The following is an 18,533-nucleotide window of genomic DNA, read 5'->3' as shown; positions in this document are numbered from 1 at the left end:
GAATCCAAGAAAATTTGCCACTAATCCTCTGATTGTTCTCATGTTAAATTATTATTTACACATGTTGCCACAAAGGAACATTGTCTGCGTATTTTTAAGTGCTAAGTAGAGTGTTGGGAATTTGAATGTTTACATGTAGGTTTCAGCTCCCAAGCATAAGGGATCCATTTCAGACAGCAGTCATTTCAAGTGTATGGGTCGCTTAGATGCATGAGTTATAATGATACTATAAAATGGACAATGATAAACCAAGAGTCAAATGTAGGTAAGCGTCAGTAGTATTGAACTAGCAAGTAAAATGCCTGTAAACACCCAAACCAATTAAATTAAGTTAAAGCAAACATTTTCCTAGTTATACAAAAGGACATTCCTTCCCTTTTTATGTCTGTTTGCTGAAAGTAAAATCCATTTGAGAGATGGGTTGTCCTTGTTGCCAAGTCTCTGTCCAGACTGATGATGCAGGCCGCGTCCTCACATCCATTATCAATACTCCAGTCCAAACTCAAGTGGAATCTGTCACTTTGCTCAGTCATTTTCCTGGTGCTGAGCTTGACCATGTGCAGATCCAGACCCATGCGTGTTTTTCTTTCTTTCATTCTTTTTTTTTTGGGGGGGGGGGAGGGAGGGAGGGAGGGTGGTATTCTTTGTTTTTGTTGAATGTGTTTGGTTGAATTGGCTGGCTCTATGCTTTTTTTTTTAATTGTGCTGTCACTTGTGTTAGGTTGTCTCCGGTGGGCTGTTACACCGTGCGGGTGCAGAGTACATCCACTCCGATCCAGAGGGGCGTCCTTTCATGCCGTCAGCTCGGCGCTCGTGATGTCAGCACTTGGACCTGATAAATACTGCCTTCTTGTACTAATCTGTGCTTTAATATGATACATTTGTACTGTTTTAATCCATATATTAAAAGTGTTTAGATTCAGTCAAGAGGATTAAAACCCCCCTTCGAAGGCAGTCCTTTTCTCCGATGATTAAGACGTGAGCGCTGTTTGTACTGAGCGAGAGAGACTGTCTCGTTTTTTTTTTCTCCTCCCGGGGTCCAAAGCCAACCACCTGGAATAGAATGGAGAAAGATATGCTGAGAAAGAGCACAAAGGCTTAATTTGAGTCAATTAAGCCTGTTTATTTCATTCATGTCATTTAATCATGGACAACAGCTGCCATAATTGCATCTTAATAGAAACCGCAGTGCAAAATGGATGAACAAAATATTAGGAACACCTGCTCTTGTTATAGACTAACCAGGTGAGTCCAGATGAAGGTGATCATCCCATTTTGATTTCACCTATTTAATCCACTGCATTCATGAAGGGAAGATGTGGATGAAAGGTGTAAGGAGGTTTACACCTTGAGGCAATGGAGACACGGATTGTGAAAAACAGGGTTCAACTCACTAATAGTAATATTTTGCTTGTCATTATTTACCATGCTCTGGAGGAAATGCGGTCAAATCTCCACGTTGGGGTCTGTGAATCCTTTTTTCCCCTCATTTACAAGGACGGGTTTCTCTGTTCTTGTGTGCCAAACAAGTATCTGGTGAGGAAAACCACATAGAAACGCACGAAACACAAACAGCATTAGCAACATGCTCCTCTCCTAATGCACTCATTCACTCTGCTCTCCCTTTCAGCTCCCGCTGTGCCTGATGTTCTTCAAAGCATTCACTCCCACTTATAGCTAGGACAGTACATGCAGGACCATGGGGCTCGTCTGTCTGTAAAGAGCTACTTGAGCATGAACTCTGCATTAGAAGGGAGTGAATAGGGACCGCACCAGTGTGTCAGCTTACAGATATAACACTGCCCTCTCCGTGTGCTGTTACATCCTCTCCTGACCAGAGAGTAATGGCTGCCTTCTACTGAGAGCCTGTTCAAAATGATTCTACACTGTATGTATGAGCTTTCTCTTGGCAATAACGCTGCTGCTCTGTGCGAGGAGAACAGCACAGTTCTTTTAGGTACGTAACACAGGGTGCTATCAAGTGGGATGATTTGGCCCCAGAGACCGGCCAAACATCCAGGAAAGTGATGGCAAGGGGAATGAGGGGGGGGGGGAATCATGAAAAGTGCCGAGCTCATTTTCCCTCCTCTCCTCGGTGTTGGAACGCTCTTCCCTTTCATCTCGCCGTGGCGGCGGTCATGAATTATGCATGGGGCGTGTTTGAGATGTGCCAGGAGCCCACTCCCACTTTACTCAGGTGTAGGGGGGAGGTTAATAGTCACGCTCGCATCTGAAGAGGTGGATTATAAGGAAGAGAGATGCCCGTGCACGGCTCGCCGTCTTCTCGCCCTCCCTCCCTCCCTTCTGTCCATCCCTATGCTCATCTGTAATCAGTATGACGTCCCTAGCCGGCCCCCCCCTCCCCAACCCCCCACCCCAACCCCCCGCCTCCAATTCCGCTCTCTCAACCGTTCCCTGAATCCCCTCTTTTCATCTACTCCTCTGAATGGCTGGAGGAGTGCAGGAGGAAAAACAGGCTGAAGGTAGCCTCTCTCTCTCTCTCCCCCCTCTCTCTCTCTCTCTCTCCACCTCCCTCTCTCTCTCTCCCTCTGTGTGTGTGTGTGTGTGTGTGTGTGTGTGTGTAGGGGTGTTGGTGGTGCTGATAGTGGCTAGCTGAAGCCCTCTGGCTGACTCCTCTTTGCCCAGAGAGAGGCTTAGTGAAACGACCCAGACCAAGGGCCGTGGGCAGGAATGGTGGAGTGGGCTTGGAGAAGAACAACTATACCACTGCTACCCTGCAGTTTCTAACTCAAGTGTGTGTGTGTGTGTGTGTGTAAGGGCATAAATGTGTGGAGGTGGGCCGTGCAAGTAATCTAAGCAATGCGGTCTAACTTTTCAGCAACAAATTCACACTAACTTGAATTCTAATCATCAGAGAATCTCAATGTTTTCGTACCAGTTTTGCCAAGAAATTGAAGGATCTCACACTTAGTACATGTTGAAGAGGAATGCAGGACTCAGTGTGTGGAGGAGGAGGTGTAAGCCAGTAGCCTAAAGGATGGGTTGAATTTGTGTGCTTATATGGAGCATTAATAAACGTACTTTTTGCATTTAAGGTACTTCCCATTTGTTTATTTTTTTAAGCTTTTCAGCTCAGGTGGGCTTGGCCATTGTAACCAATTTGAGGCATCAGAAACATATAGATATGTCCCGTTTGCCTGATTGGCGATCAAGGAAAATAACCTAATTTGCTGCCAACCACCAACTATGTAACGCTGCAATCAAATTTTGAGGAATTAGGTTTTATCATAATAGAAGTAGAAGTGTTGTGGTCTGTAGAATTGTCCCCTACTTTCTTGTTGATTCATCTATTCATGGGAAGTTATGCTTCATTGTGTTTTTGTGTATGACTGCATCTAAACATGAGCGGTATCTTGCCTCATCATGAATATGTGCATGCCATGATGTCAGAAGTGTGAAGCTACAAAGTTTGCTGTTATAGAGCTCATGAAAAATAATGATGTTCTCTGTTGCCTAGAGTGATATAGTAGAGCCTAATTTGAATGTTCTGGAAAAATATGGATTCATTTCCTTATCTGAATTACCATAGTGCAATAAATTGAGCAAAACATTCCAGGACTTATTAAAAATCTGGCAAATTTAGCAAGACCTTTTCAAGGTCACCTGGCATGTTAGGTCATTGGTTTGAATTCCCACACCGACTGGAAAATGTGAATAACCGTTATAATCCTCCTTTGACAACTACCACTGTGTTGAGCAAGACCGTTAAAATCACGCTGTCAGTCAAGCTGCTTAGTGGCCAAGAGTAGAAGAATTGTACTGGCCATGGTGGTGACATGGCTGAAAAAGCTTATGCATGCTCAGCAAACTTTCCCTGGATTAATTAAATAAAAAAAAACAGCAAAAAACAGAATTACCTTAGTGCAATTCGCTGCTTTAGGCTCCAGGTCATTGAGTGTGACGAGTTCCCGGAGCAAACTGCTCTCCTGGTAGCCTCCCTTCACCCCCCGAAGCTTGAAGTAGGCCTGAGGCTTGAAGAGGATGAGCCTCAGGTTGATGGCAAAGCCAGCCATGTCAATGGCAAAGGGCCGGTGGGGGTCGAACACCGTCTTCCAACCGTAGACCTTTCCGGCTGCGTTGACCTTGGGTGACTCGTACCGCAAGCCGCCCACAAAGGCCACGGGCCACACCGAAACCTTCCGAGTCGATCTCATCTAGGGAGACGAGAGGAGAGGAGAGGAGAGGAGAGATGGGGAATGGATGGGGGAAGAGAGAGAATTAGTCATCTGAAAAAGCGTACATGACAGTGAGACACTGTGTTTGATTATTAGAGCATCAACTGCCAGTGTTACAACAGCATGGGCGGAGGCTGTTTACAGCCGCTGCTGTAATCCATTCTGAAAGATGGTGAATATTGACCAGGCCGCCGTACAGGGTGCAGCTGACAAACTGTTAGGCCAAGGCAAATCACACATTGTTCAATAGGTGTGCTACGATGAGATGATGAGACGTGACCATCTTTTATAAGAGTAAATGTGGACAGTGCCAAGAGGGCCTGGAAGAGCCGGACCATTATAGCAAGTGGCTGAGTCGCTGGTTGGCTGAGGAGATTCTTGAAAGGTAGAGCGCTTCCTTCCTCTTAAGCCCCTGCTTTGTCCTTTAATCTTCCAGCATCAAAAGATCTCACCGCCCTTTCTTTGTCTGCCGCTCTGTGACTGTTTCTTCACCATCGCCGGCGAGAGCTGCCGCAGTCATAAAAAGGACGTTTTTATAATGAGGGAAGAAGGAGGTTTAGAAACACAGCAGAGTCATTTAATCAAACTCAATGCACCAGAAATAATGATGCTGGTCCCTTTGTAGTGGAAGGTCTTTTAAAAATAAGGTGCGTGTGCGAGCTCGTGCTATCTGTGCACGCATATTTTTTTGCATCTGCATGCAAGCTTGTTTGTACATGCATACGTGTATTTGTTAAAATATGCATATATGTGTTTGTTAAAGCAGGCGTTTTGTGTCTCTTCAAGTACGTGTCTTGTGTCGGTGCACATCAAGTGGAAACAGTCCTTTGCATCTCAGTTACTGTATTAGATTGGTATCTGATGAACCGGTGTGCGGTCAGCTCAGGGGATCAGAGAGCAGCAGAGTTTGTACAGCATGTAGCGGGCCGGGGCTTTATGGGAATTCATGAGCTTTAGAGAAAACGACTGCCAGCCACCCAGATAAGATTTGGCAGGATATTCTATCTTAATGAGCTCTGGGTGTTAACAGTGGAAGAAGAAAAAGTGTGTTTATGTGCATGTGTGCATGTGTCTGCGCTGCTATCACCTTGTGCAAAAGGGGTCACGTGATTTTTGGCCATCTCTCCTCATAGCAGCTCCACATCCTCTTTCCTTCTCTTTCCTTAATTATCTCAGGACTGGCACTGACCACGTTTCCCACTTTTTTTAATCTTATATTTATCTAAAGGAAATCGAACTGAACTAAGTACACACACGTCCCTTTTCAGCTAAGCCCTGCTTCGCTCTCACACAGTTTCCCACATTCATACCTGGGTGTTGCCCAGTAAAAGGAGGGTGTTCTCCTGTTGGCCGCTGCGCAGCTCCACTAAGACGCTCAATGTCACCTCGCCTGTAGCCAGGTTTTCCTAGCCAGGCCACGATTCAAACCAGCGCCCTGCTGGACACCGGCCCACTTCTCTAAGCTCTAGGCGACCGCCAAAACCATCTTGCCCAAGCGTCGCGTGTTGCTCCCTCATAGCTATAACTTGCATAAATCAGACTGTCTGCATGCGATGTCAAGAGGATTGTCACATTCCATCATCTATACTGAAAATGTGAAAATGAGTGTTCCGCCTGTTGCCTCTGGTGGGAATAGCAGCCTGGGTAAAACAGCACAAAGCCCCTCTTCCGTTGGCAGCCAAGCAAATGAAAATGCAACAAAGTTCTGCTTGCCCCATTTTGGCAGATATGATGTGTTTGTACTGAGTTCTCCTGTTCTCTGTGGCTGTGTGTGTGTGTGTGTGTGTGCTTGTGTATGTGTGCATTTAAGCTCTGTTTCCCGCTCCATTTAGTGGGAGGCCTACAGAGACGAGGCGCCAGTGTTTCCAAAGTCAGAGTAGGCAATACAAAGAAAACTAATCACAAATTCTGAAAAGGGAAAGAAGGCAGGCGTCCAGGTACATTAATCTGTGTTTGGGGGTGCCGTGAAGATGAAGCTAAATTGAATTGTCACCCACTACTACCGTCGGAGGATTCTGTGGATTAGGATCTTTGCCCGTAGAACACAAAGGTGGAGAAGTTGTTCAGCTCTGGGGATCCTGTTACATTTGTCATTAAATATTGAACCGACTTTATTTAAACTGTTTTTACAGCCTATAAGCTAAATAAAGCCGATTGATACTGACTAATAATTTGCATTGCAAATGTAGTCAATTTTCTATTCATTCAAATTCAGTATCTTTTGAAAATACTAAAATGAAACGGTCTTCATTGAGCGGTTGTTCCATTTTCAGGGCTTCAGGTTGTTGGCACTTCTTCTCAAAGGCTCAAACAGGACAGAGAAGGCAGGATAGAAACAGGTGTGCCATACAGTAAATAGCTTTGTAGTTCGGAAAGGCAACATAAACATTTCTTATGAAGCCTTAATAATTCATGTAGTCCTTTTACAGGGATGTAGTTTAACTGTGGGAAATGCATTTTTCATGAATTATTTTAATTTTCAGAGTCTCTGCACAAGTCTCTTCATATACAGCATGCGTGGCTCCCGTCATTAAGGCCTGACCTAAAAAGCATGCTTTAAAAACAAACTATATATATATGGGCAAGAATGGACGCTTCTACAACTGCTGGTGCCATTATGAGAATGTTATATTTTCAGTTTCTTGTTGAACTGTGCAAGTCTGAAATGCCTGTGCTAGTAACTTGATTTTTCTTGTGGCAATTCCAAGCGAACAAACGGGAAATAAAACATGGACCTGCAACCGGATAGCCTTTGGGTTATGTTTACGAGAAAACCTAGCTTGTTTTCGCTGTATAAACATCTATATTAGCCACTGGCTTGTCTTGTGTCCCATAGATACCAACTAGAAAAGATGGATGCCGGCGCTGGTGACAGTAATGGCTGGGGCGAGAGAGACTGAGATTGAATTCATAGAGCGGCAGGCAGCTAAGACAGTGCGAGTCCTCTGCAGCCCCGTTAGAAGGCAACAGATCTGATGTAAGTTCAGTCATAACGATTCAGCTAGCCGGGGGTTTATTCCTTTCAGAGCTGCCACTGTAGTGTTGTGTTGTGTCGTGTTAAGTGATCTGTCTGCAGTGTGTTGTCAGCTGAGGTGAATTCACATCACTGGTGCTGCAGTAGAGAAGCTGTGGATTTATTGGTGATATGCAATGATGTGGTCTAAATCATTTTTCTTTTTAGTGCAAGCTTAATTGTAGAGTAAGTAATATGTCAGTGGTACGTTGTTGCTTTTCCTTAAAAAGGGGTATTCTTTCCTGAATAGTACATTTGTTTCCATCACCTCTGATGTTTGACTTCATTTCTCTTTCATTGGTTTTCAGAGAGACGATTAGTTGTTGTCCATGTATTATTGAAATATGGTTTGAAAAGCTGAAAAGAATGACATATTGGTTTGTTTACTTGCAATTAATAGTTTAGAAGATACTCATAAATACCAGCATGTGTGATATTACACTGTAGCATGGAAATTTCCACGTTTTGATTACAGGCAGCATTGGAATGAATTCATCATTTTGCTTGAATATGCTGAGATGTAATTATTCCTACCTTTGGACCTTCACATGATGAATGAAATAAGGGATAATTAGACACCCTGCATAATGTTTGTTGGACTTCTTCATTGTAAGTGAGTTAATCCTTTGTTGAGGATGTAATGTTACCATAGTAGGCCTTGCTAAGTGTAGGTTAGTCATTTTAGTTTAGTTGCAGTAGTGAGCTTTTGTTGGTGATTTGACTTTTCATTGTTACATTTTCATTTGCTAAGATGCTCACAGCTGGCGAGCATGTAGCGCTAAGCCAATTTTCTCTTGTTTACAGTTAAATATTTAAATAAATTGCAACTGCTCACCATAAATTAATTACCTTAGCTTAGTTTAATCAAGTGAAAACAGAAACAGGAAATTGATTTGTCAGTAATCAGCATCACTCTGTTTTCATCTTCCCACCTCTTGTAGTGCCACCAACACTGCATCTGGTCTAAAGGTACATGCTACTTTAAATGATCTTATTAGCAAAAAAACAAAACAACGATGGATCTATTTTTAGCACAGAGAGCAGTGTGCCTTCCTCTTTCCACCTTGTCTCCATACTGGAGGAGTTACTTACTAAAGCAATAAGCCCTGCGAGGCCGTGGTTTACAGTGATTTTAGAACAGCTAAGGGGCGTTGTTAGGCACGACGCCTAACAACGCTGTTCTATTTTATATTTTATAAAACAGTTACTACATATACCTGGCAAGGTTTCATAAAATAAACACACAGCAACAAAAAATGCAATAATTTATTGATAACAAATAATCATTCTTCCGCCAAGCAATGTAGTTCTTCAGGACATTTAGCAGAATGGTTGCCAAGCAACACACAGACGCAGACACAGACAATTTGTTTGGCGCAGTAATACTGATGTAATGCGGTCACAGGTGTGTGTTTATAGAGTATTTTAAAACGGCTTCGAACGCAGCTCAGCCAATCATAATCAAGGACCGGAACTATCCGTTTTATAAACCTGATCTCAGGTCGATGAGAAACCAGAAAATATTGACTATGCTGTCAGCAAGCTATAGGTTGGAGTGAACTGCTTCCTTTCTCTATTTTCTTTCTCTCTTATTCTCTCTCTTTCCCCACATCTCTACACTTCTGTTTCTCTTTTTCAGTCTGTCTATCGCTCTCCCTCCCTCCCTCCCTCCCTCCCTCTCAGTACCTGTCCCAGGCCCCTCGGGGCTGTTACTCTAGCCCATAAATAGGCCTGTTGGAGGTGATGGAGGGCCTCTGAGGGAGACGGAGCACTTCGGCTGATTCCCAGAGAAAGGTAATGACAGGCCCCGTCAATACCCAGCGCTCCATTTACTACGACCCCCGTCTGCGCCACTAACAAGACTTGAGGCTAATACTCAGAGGACCTAGACCGTGTCCGCTCAGGTAATTCAACTGATGTCAAGATGGATGGCCTGAGATGTACTGATTACATGCCCAAACTTCTCTCCAGTAGCTGCAGATCCCTGACTACGCTTGTTAAGAGCCAGAAAAATGCTTCAATACTTCAGGATATATTGGTCAATTCCCCCTGTAAACAATATGCCACAGATGCCTTCAGTATATGGCTGGGCAGTATACTGCAGTATAATATATTGTGTTATCCACACATTTAAAGATGCTAGGATGGATCCACAAGAAGGCATGCATTTTAAAAACAAAACAAATAATATATATTGAACTTTTGATTTTTTTTTTCTCCAATACAAATTATACAAAGAACATATACAGTATGGTATATATATCATCAGCAATGCCCTGATTTTTTTGTATTGGAAAAAAAAAATCAAAACATTGCCACCCAAAAATACACTAAAAATATTGTGATGCCTATTTGATTATCAAAATATGTATGCATTATCTTATCTATTTATTAGTTTATTTGATAGGGACAATGCAAATGAACATAGCGCCACTTCAACTGGTTACAAACAAGCTGATGGATCTTCATGCAGTTCTTCATACAGAGCTTACAGCTAGTTTCCAACTCCTGTAGCTAGTTAGGCTTTTTCTTAAGAAAAGAAGATAAAGAAAAAAAAAAGAATGTAAAAAAGTATTGAAGCAAATATTGAAGAAATATTGAAGTTACAATTACAATTAAATTAGGAAGCATAATTTAAAGAAGGAGAAATGAAAAGACCAACAAATAATACAATAATTGCAATAAAATAAGCAAGTCATTAATAATGAGATGATTAAAAATGCATGCAGCTCTGATTTGGCTTCAGCCAGCATTTAACATATGTATTAAAAACCTTAATGTCTTGGATTAATTTAATTTCAGTTAGAGTAGTGTATTCCACATTTGACAACACTTTATTAAAAAAGCTGACTGCCCAAAGGAAGCAGTGTGAAATTATACAATTGCCACTTGCTGAGCTCCTGGTGGTCCTACTGCTATTTTGCCTGCTGATAAATCTGCATAAAATATCAGGTGCTAAATTTTGTAACCATTTCAAAACCAGCTTGAGGTATGAAAATTGAATTAAACTATATAAACTGAGCAAATTGTACCGCTTCAATGTGTGACAGTGATGCCATCTCATGGGTTTTTTATCCATTATTTTTACTGCTTGGTTATACAGGGATGTAATAGGCTTAATTATAATCAGGGAGGCTTGGCTCCACACTGTATCACTCATGTGAACACAAGATAAATGTGAAAAAATTATTGCATGCATGTATAACTGGGCTGCTTTGATTGGTATGTGGTGTCCAATTAACTTGAAGTAATTTAAATTGTTTTACTGTCTTGTCAACATGTTTGTCAAAATTGAGTTTGGAGTCTAAAAATACACCTAAAAATTGGAATTCATTAACCATCTCAATTTATTAGTTTTTATGATTGTATTGTTTTTTGTGAATATTGCAGTTAGTAATATAGGCTACTGTATTAATATGTAGTAATAATGTTCAGGATGATGGAAATGTTCAGTTACAAACACTTGGTTTGTTAATAGGAACGATGGTGACACATGGATGTGTGTGTGTGTGTGTGCGTGTGTGTGTTTGTGTGCATGTGTGTGCTCATTGTCATGTCACGTCCTTTTAATCACCCAATCTAACAAAACAACACGTTTGGTGTGTTCATTATAATTCACTTAAAAACAAACAATGCATAAAATGAGCATTACTGATGCTGTATAGCGACACTAACCTCCTCGAACAGCTCCAGGCTGTATGTGTTGTCATCATCGGCAAAGTAGACGATCCCCGCTTGGCTGCTGTTGGCGTTGAAGGTCTCCCTCAGCCAGCGCAGGGCCAGGTTTCGCTGCATGGTGCCCCTCGGGATCCTGGGGTCGCGGGTGTCGCCCCGCAGCTTATAGTTCCTGGGCGTCTCTACATTGAGGTGGGTGTAGTTGAGCCCCGTGTCTCGGAGGAGCCGCGTGACGAGAGGCGTTCGCCTCTGGGAGTCCTCCACCAGGATCCAGTGCAGGTTGGGTACGTGGAGGAAGGTGTTGGCCAGCCGCGTCAGCTCCGCCTTCTGCACCGGCCGGCTGTACGTGGGGGTGATGATGTGGATGGTGGGCAGCACGTCGGACCAGGGCGGCGGCCGCGTGTACACGTACTCTGTCCTCACCACCTCCACAATGTCCTTATCCGAGGCACAGTATTCCTTGGAGTCCTGCGCCTGGCCGCCCGCCTCCTTCTTGCCCTCGACGCCGTCATCTGTAGATTTGGGGATGAGAAGACATGTAAGGCATTAGCACACCTTGGGCTGCCCTTTGTGTATTTTCCTCAGGTGACTTAAACCCAATGGGGGTAAAGTGTACCTGAGAGCCGGTGGCGGTGGACTGCAAGCCTCTCTGGTATGATAAAGATCTCTTTTACTAGGTGGTGACAGGCTGCAAAAAGCGAAAGCAGGCACTGTGAGAGGATAACACAGCTGATGGACAGAGAGACAGCGCAGGGGGAGGGAAGGGGGAGATGAGCTGTGTGCTGTTGCCTGAGAGCGGCAACTTCCTTCAGGGGTTTCCTTTTCTTTATGAAGAAAAAGAACTGTGGATAGGAGGGAGCAGCAAAATGGCAGACATGCCTTCCTTTCTGTTGACTTTCGCTTTTGTCCGGCTCTTGTAAAAAGATATTGGATGTGTGTAAAACCTCTCACAACTTATTGTTTTCTTTTTTAAGACAGCATGAATGATAAAACGGCTACATAGGGTCAGTGCAGAAGAGTAGGTTAGGGTTAGGGTGAGATTCAGGCCTCGATTAGCCAACCTTTGCGGTCATGTGGGTCATGTGATAGTCAATGCACACAGGATTAGCAGAAAATCAAAGATCCCTGCAGCTGCTGCTCCTACTGTAAGAAGGTAAGGGCAATATACTGGATAAGTATAAGCAAGAAGAATCTGACTAGAAAAAGAAAAAAAAAATCAAGTAAACAGTCGTGAATCACTCTGCTGAAATGGTGGTGGCAGAAAAAACATAGTGAGTTTACCCCTGTGGTAAAGGGGATGATATTATGGCCCCAATAGCTCGGTTATGATGGATAGAATATAATTATAGAATCATTAAGGTCATTAATTTCTTTCTTCATTGTGCCACAGTTAATGGCAATCTTTGTCACTGCTCAGCTTGAGCTCCATTCGCACCTCAAACATAAAGAGGATTTTTCTGCAGCACATAGATTAACACAATCTGCTGATGGCCAGATGTTCAACACAGACTGCCAGCAAGCACCCTGCCAAAACCTCTAGCTCTTCTTTTAAGAGCAAACAAAAGGAAGCCTGTGGGCAGAGCTGGGTCAAATAGTATTGGCAGATAATTCTTATTTTATATATTTTGTGTCTCCGCCGTGCCACGTAAGGCATTTACATTAATTTATGCATTTCATTGTAGATGCACATTTTTTTTTCATGAGATAGTGAATTGGTGAGGGGGGAAAAAATCTTAGTTTTTGGGTTTAACGTTGAGTAGCAGATGGATGGGATTTTCCAGAGGACAGTACAGTGGGTGCAAGACATTTATAGTATTCCAGAGTCAATTTTAGTATACTTTTCTGTTTATCAGACACTATCTTAAGTGTTAAGATAAACTGCACCAAACTCTGCACAAAAAGTCCCTAAGAATTATTTGTCAATTCTGTTCGACTCCAGACTGCTTGTGGGTCATTTGTGTAAACCTGCTTTTTTTGTTTGTTAGTCCCCGATGTGCATTTCACATTTCAGGCCTTACAAGAAGGGGGAAAGAGCTCTATTGATTTGCTGTCACTCTAATTTGGTTTTGTTTACTGTGCGGCATACTTGACATTTCACACTGTTGATTTGTGGTCTCTCTGGATGATTGGGAGGCTCATGAGTGTGTGTTAATGACTTAGGCTTGTATACAGTGTGCAGACTGGATATTACTGTATCACTCAAACCACGTAGATGCAAAATCGAGTCTGGTAACCATAAGGGAGACATGTTTAAAATTTTAAATTGTTGATTAAAGGAACTCTTGAATTCATTTGCACTAAATTTTGATGAGCGAGAGAGTGTGTGTGTGTGTGTATGTGTGTGTGTGTGTGTTGGGGGTTTGGGGGGTAGTTAAACTGTGAAACAAACTGCTGTATACTATATGCTGTGTGTGATTTAGCCTCACTCAAAGCAGAAACAATAGACAAGCCAAGGCGGATAAGCTGTGAATGCAGTACAGTATTGAAACATACAGTTCTGGGGAAACTATTGACAGCCTATAAGACAAAGGCATGCAGATTAGACACGACTGAACAATTAATTCTATTCAGCTGACAGAAAGACAGTATGATATAAAAAAATCCCATAATCATACACTATGTATAATAGTGTGTATTTCATGGATAACATTATTTTACCACATTTTACCTGTATGCCTTATTAAAATGGGTCTGTAAGTCATTGTATGTAGGTCTGTTTAATTCTTTCAGTTTAATTTCCTAATCTATAATTATTTTCTAGCAAATAGGTATATTAATTACAGGTAAACAGTCAATACTTTTGTAAATTACTAATTTATGAGGTACAGTAACTTCTATTTCATGCACACAAACAATCCACACTGATGGGGTTATAAGGACTGAACAAGTGCTGTTGAGATCTGATGAAGCTGATGGTCATGGTCATGGCATTCATTTAGAGTGAGTGCCTCTAAATGAATGGCCTATTGTTTAAACCTGGAGCGCAGTGCGAGGTTCGAGGGCCCTCTTCATGTATGATAAAGCCAGTGAAAGGCAGGATGGAGTGCGCTGCATACCCTTGCGGATGGCGAGGAGTGGAGCGATCGCGCTTTGGTGCCAAACGGTGATGAGCAGAGTCCAGGGTAACACGATCAACACGATGGCAAGAATATCTCTTCTCTTCGGCATCTCCAGGATTGGTTATGTGGCTCGGCATTACCTGTTCAACAAGGAGAGGAAGACGCACAGATGAAGATAAATTCCTTCTGAAGCGATGTCAGACTAACTATAACTTATTTCTTAGAATTTCAAGTCAAGTCTCACTTTGAGGACCTTATCTCCAAAACTCCAGTATATACTGGGAGATACAACATACAAACCGTCAAATTTCTGCTTTCGGGCAAAAACGCCCAATTTTGGTGATGTTTTGTGTCGTGGTTTTTACTTGCACTGCAGGCTTTACATGGTTTACAGGGACCTTAGGGTCCATGAAACCCATTGTATCATCATCAATCAGAAAATTATTTCTGAAAAGTTGACTTTTTGAAGACAGTGTTTTCATGTGACTGCTGCCCCCATGTAACAGCCTGTCAAAAGTTGTTGTGGTATAAGGTCAAACGATCCTTTAAGGACAGAAGATACATGGCCTATTATATAACTTGTAGTTGTTGGCTCTACATTTTGTGTGTTATTGATTTGATTTGTTGGATTATTGATTATGATTGCCTATTTTCCCATTAATTCTTGTCACTCTATGTTAACATGGTTGTTTATCGCCATTTTCTTTGGCAACAGATATTGAAATATTTCATCCCCATATAGCTCATTTAAATTGAATTGAAGAAGGAGGAGCGGCCTCCCCAGCCCCTCAGAGGTGTTGTCTCCCCTCCCACTCAATAGGCCTTCAGCATTATACCAGACTGTAACTAGACAAATTTATTAATTCCTAACTGACCTGCTCGATTAAACAAAGGTGAAAAACGCATATAATGTGAGCACAGGTGTCTGGTATATTCATTCCAGCTTTACACATGAGGGAACAAGTCATCATGTTTCCCATAGGAAAACTCCCCCTGCTCCCACTGCTGAGGAAGGTGGCAGTAGTTTAGCTTCAACATAATTGCACATGCCAATTATGTTTATTGAACCTGCTGCATAAATACCCCATTTTTGCACAAGCCGTCGGGCGAGAAGGCTTAATTTCCAAGTGTGAATGCATCTGACGCAACCGTAAGCCACATAAGTGCTTTCTGCTGATAAAGAAATGAGTCATGAGGAGTTTTAAAGCTGTACTTTTTTGTCTGACTCAGTGCAGAGGCGATACAGAGTGAAGTCTTCTGTGGAAAATATCATTGTGCCTGGCTATCCAGGCTTGTGTAGCAGCACAATATGTTGCATTGAAAGTGACATTCCCCTCTTCCCCTGCCCTTGCTTATGAATGAATGGTATGGGAATTTCACTGATAAAACCAGTGAATACGTCCCTTTGTGCTGCATTTTTGAATGGTGGGAGGGGGAACAGTAGGATACACAATCTTCAAACGCTAGATGAATCATTAACAAGCCCGGCTCTTTATTAGAGATAAAGAACGTTTAAATGTCGGACGCATTCAAGTATGTTCTTGAAGAGTTTGAATTGGAGATGGAAAATAAGCCTTTTAGGACTAGATAACTTTGTATCATTACTTGAAATACTGGTTCATTTTGAACCTGTTTACAATTGCTAGAAATGTAAACAATACTTTTACAGCATCAAAATATATGTAAAACCCATGTCACATACTCTTGTATTAGAAGCTCATACAATATTTTTTTCAGAGTGGAAAAATGGCTCCTTTCCAGTAATTCAGTATGTAAACTAGAAGACACTTGGAGAGCACAAACCTCCGCCAACGCTGAACAATTTTCCAACTTGCTGTTAAACCCAAAGACATCATTCCTATTGCTTAAATTTTTAACTTAAATCGATTTCTTGACCCTGTAAACATCCCCTTGGGATTTGGAATCAAGTCTCTAGCTCTGTTAGTTTCATAGTTATGGCTCAGAAAAGAATCGTGTAATGGCAGAAATCCCAGATCACCATCAAAATCGAATCAATTGTTCCTTGGCTCGAGGCCTAACTGTGCACCAAATTTCATGGAAATCCATTCATAAGTTTTTGAGATATTCTGCTGACAGACAAACTAACTAACAGGGACGGAAACATAACCCTTTAAACAGAAGGCATCATACTGCCAGAGTGCATGAGATCCATGTATGTGATGTAGCAATGATTTACATAAAATATCTACAATGAAAATAGGCTTTGGACCCTCACCCACAGTTATAACTGGATCATGGCACCATTGGCGATGCGCAGCTGGGAAGGCCACACTGCATGCTGGGCGAGCGATGTAGTGGTGAAATCCTCCATGACAGTGTCAGCCAACCATTTCCCTTTCCCCTTCCTCTGCCTTGTCCACTCACGCAGACAGGCGACGCCAAGCTGGGACCTGGAGGACGAGGACATTTAGTCACCTTCCTGTTTCTCTCCCAGCTCTCCTATAACAACCCCCCCCCCCCCTCCTCTCTGCCCCCTCTGTCTCTCTCACTCATACCAACTTGGGACATTCAGGGTTAGTTAGCCTGGTTTAAACATAGCAGTTTGGACAGGGTCTAAGAGTCAAATGCCTTACATGGATTCTTGGCTAGACACCTACATTAGCAGTCTGGCTCTGTGACGTGTATTCATTATTTAACATCAAAGAGCCAGGGCTGAAGAAGCAGCTGAGGAGAGGAGAGGCACGTCGGTGTAATGTAATGAGCTCAAATTTGGATGCAAGTCATTCAGGTTTACCAGAGGAATCCCTCCCTCGGTAGCATACCGCCGCTGCGCTTTCCAAAGCAGCGTTCCTGCTCATCTCTGGAATCGTTAATATATTCATACCTGTATGCGAATTAAGCTCACTCTTCTGAACTCCAGTCTACAGCAAAGATTCTGTATTTTTTAATTTATTTTACTCCTAATGTGGAATCTGGAAGAGCATTAGTCACAACTCCATTGCTTGCCAACAGCCTGGGGCTGGGAGATGTTACAAAAAAAAAAACCCTAGCATCATGTCTGATTCAAATACATCTGAGGAAATGCTGCTAATATGAATGCTTATGCTTTACTCAGCCAGTGATGTCTGTGTCGGCTGCATCAGCTCAAATACTGCATGGCCGAAGACTATATTTTTAGAGGCTTTGTGATGGAAGATCATATGAACTGCAAATATGTTTGTTTGCTTTTTGGTATGTTTTACAATGAACAGCAGGGGCCTCACAATCGTTCTACTGAGGCATACTGCTGTATAAAAAGGCAAATTGTCTGTGACCCAGTAATGCAGTGGGGGGTGTTTGTGCTTGATGTGCACAATATTTCAAGACAATCTCCTTCGAGATTGCCGTGACTCGTCGTCCAATTTCCCAGACATGTCACAAATTGAAGGATGCATCTGAGGATTGAGATCAATTGGATGGAAAGAGGAATAAAAGATGAAACCAGAAATGTTCTTCATGGATTAGTGGCTGCAGTATATACTTTTATGACAGCAACAAGCCTGTATACTGTAGTGACAAACAAATAACTACACCAAACTATAGTGACAAAAAGGCATTACGATTGCTGCCAGGTACTGTCATGCATGCAAGCTCACGATGACAGCGTCGCAGCTCTGATTTCTGTACAAGTCCCCTCTTCTACACATTGTGATTGAGCTAAACAGAAGGAAACACAGTATAGTACAACAAAGAAACACAGGATAGTGTGTTACAACCTGCCAAAATCTCAGACCCTCCGCCAGGCCAATACAGCGTCTCAGTGCTAAACATTTTTTAAAGAAAATGTTTGGAAACACAAACAGTGGTGGAAAGTGAGCTGCTGCCAACTGAGGCGAGCTGAAACTCACTTTGCTGATGCGTACCGAATGTGCAGTCCTGCAAAATGTGTGTGTTTTGTGACAAATGTGATAAATGCACTCATCAACAGATAAAAGTCTTGATTTTTCTAGCTTTGGCGATGCTAGCTGAATGTTGACTTTTCCATATTTCTCTGTCTCCGCTGTCAACAGACTATAAAATAGTGAGAATTTCAGACTTTGTAATGCCAACTGGTATAAAGAGAGGCTGGTAGCATCGCTAGCAAGATTGCTGTAACCCGCAAGCACCCAGATGGCCTGTGTGTATCTCTAGCACCTGAACTGTGTGATGTGGCAAGAATACAAAATGTCAATCCTGTGCCACAGACTGCCACAACCAATGGCTGACGATGAAGCCTGACAGCATTTCACATCAACACGAGCTAACCAGCTGTGAAGGGAACACCTGCCACTGATTAATGTAGAATCACAGCAACAATGCCATGTGTGAAAATTGGTGTACTGATTGTTGAACTAACACCATAACCCAAGAAGGTAAGGAGGGGGTGTGAAACAATAACCTCCTAGGAGTAGGCCAGGGTTTGAGAAAATTGAATTGTATATGGGATAAAGATAGTGAGCAAAGCTACAGTATGTCGGCCCCTAGCATATTTGTGCTTTTTGTAGCTGTTTTTGTCCCAGTTTGAAAGGTAAAATCTCATCCAGTGGGATGATATATATTGGCTGCTTTGCTCAAGTCAGATATTGAGCCAGTCTTGTAACTTCGGCAAAA

At 42.5% G+C, this 18,533-nt stretch overlaps 2 protein-coding genes across 3 annotated transcripts in view; one reads left to right on the top strand and one right to left on the bottom strand.

Annotated features, from left to right (window-relative positions):
* LOC139919787 (beta-galactosidase-1-like protein 2) overlaps positions 1-8,959 on the top strand; it is a 33,085-nt gene extending 24,126 nt beyond the window's left edge. Inside the window, exon 20 of one of the 2 annotated variants that reach the window (XM_071909632.2) lies at positions 8,893-8,959. The gene's annotated coding sequence lies outside the window, so the exon portion shown is untranslated. Of the gene's footprint in view, positions 1-721; positions 849-8,892 lie in introns of those variants that run through there. The other variant, XM_071909633.2, reaches the window with a different exon arrangement.
* Positions 1,447-14,052, bottom strand: b3gat1a (beta-1,3-glucuronyltransferase 1 (glucuronosyltransferase P) a). Its single transcript, XM_071909636.2, has 4 exons — positions 13,941-14,052; positions 10,885-11,396; positions 3,879-4,175; positions 1,447-1,533 (listed from the first exon to the last, which is right to left on the bottom strand). The coding sequence occupies exons 1-4, from the start codon at positions 14,050-14,052 to the stop codon at positions 1,447-1,449; spliced, it is 1,008 nt and encodes a 335-aa protein (XP_071765737.1).
* Positions 14,053-18,533: the final 4,481 nt, after the last annotated feature.

The sequence above is a fragment of the Centroberyx gerrardi genome, chromosome 6 (genome assembly GCF_048128805.1).
Source record: "Centroberyx gerrardi isolate f3 chromosome 6, fCenGer3.hap1.cur.20231027, whole genome shotgun sequence".
In the NCBI taxonomy this organism is placed as follows: Eukaryota; Metazoa; Chordata; class Actinopteri; order Beryciformes; family Berycidae; genus Centroberyx; species Centroberyx gerrardi.
Note: the sequence above shows the minus strand (reverse complement) of the source record. Positions and strands in the feature narration are given on the sequence as shown.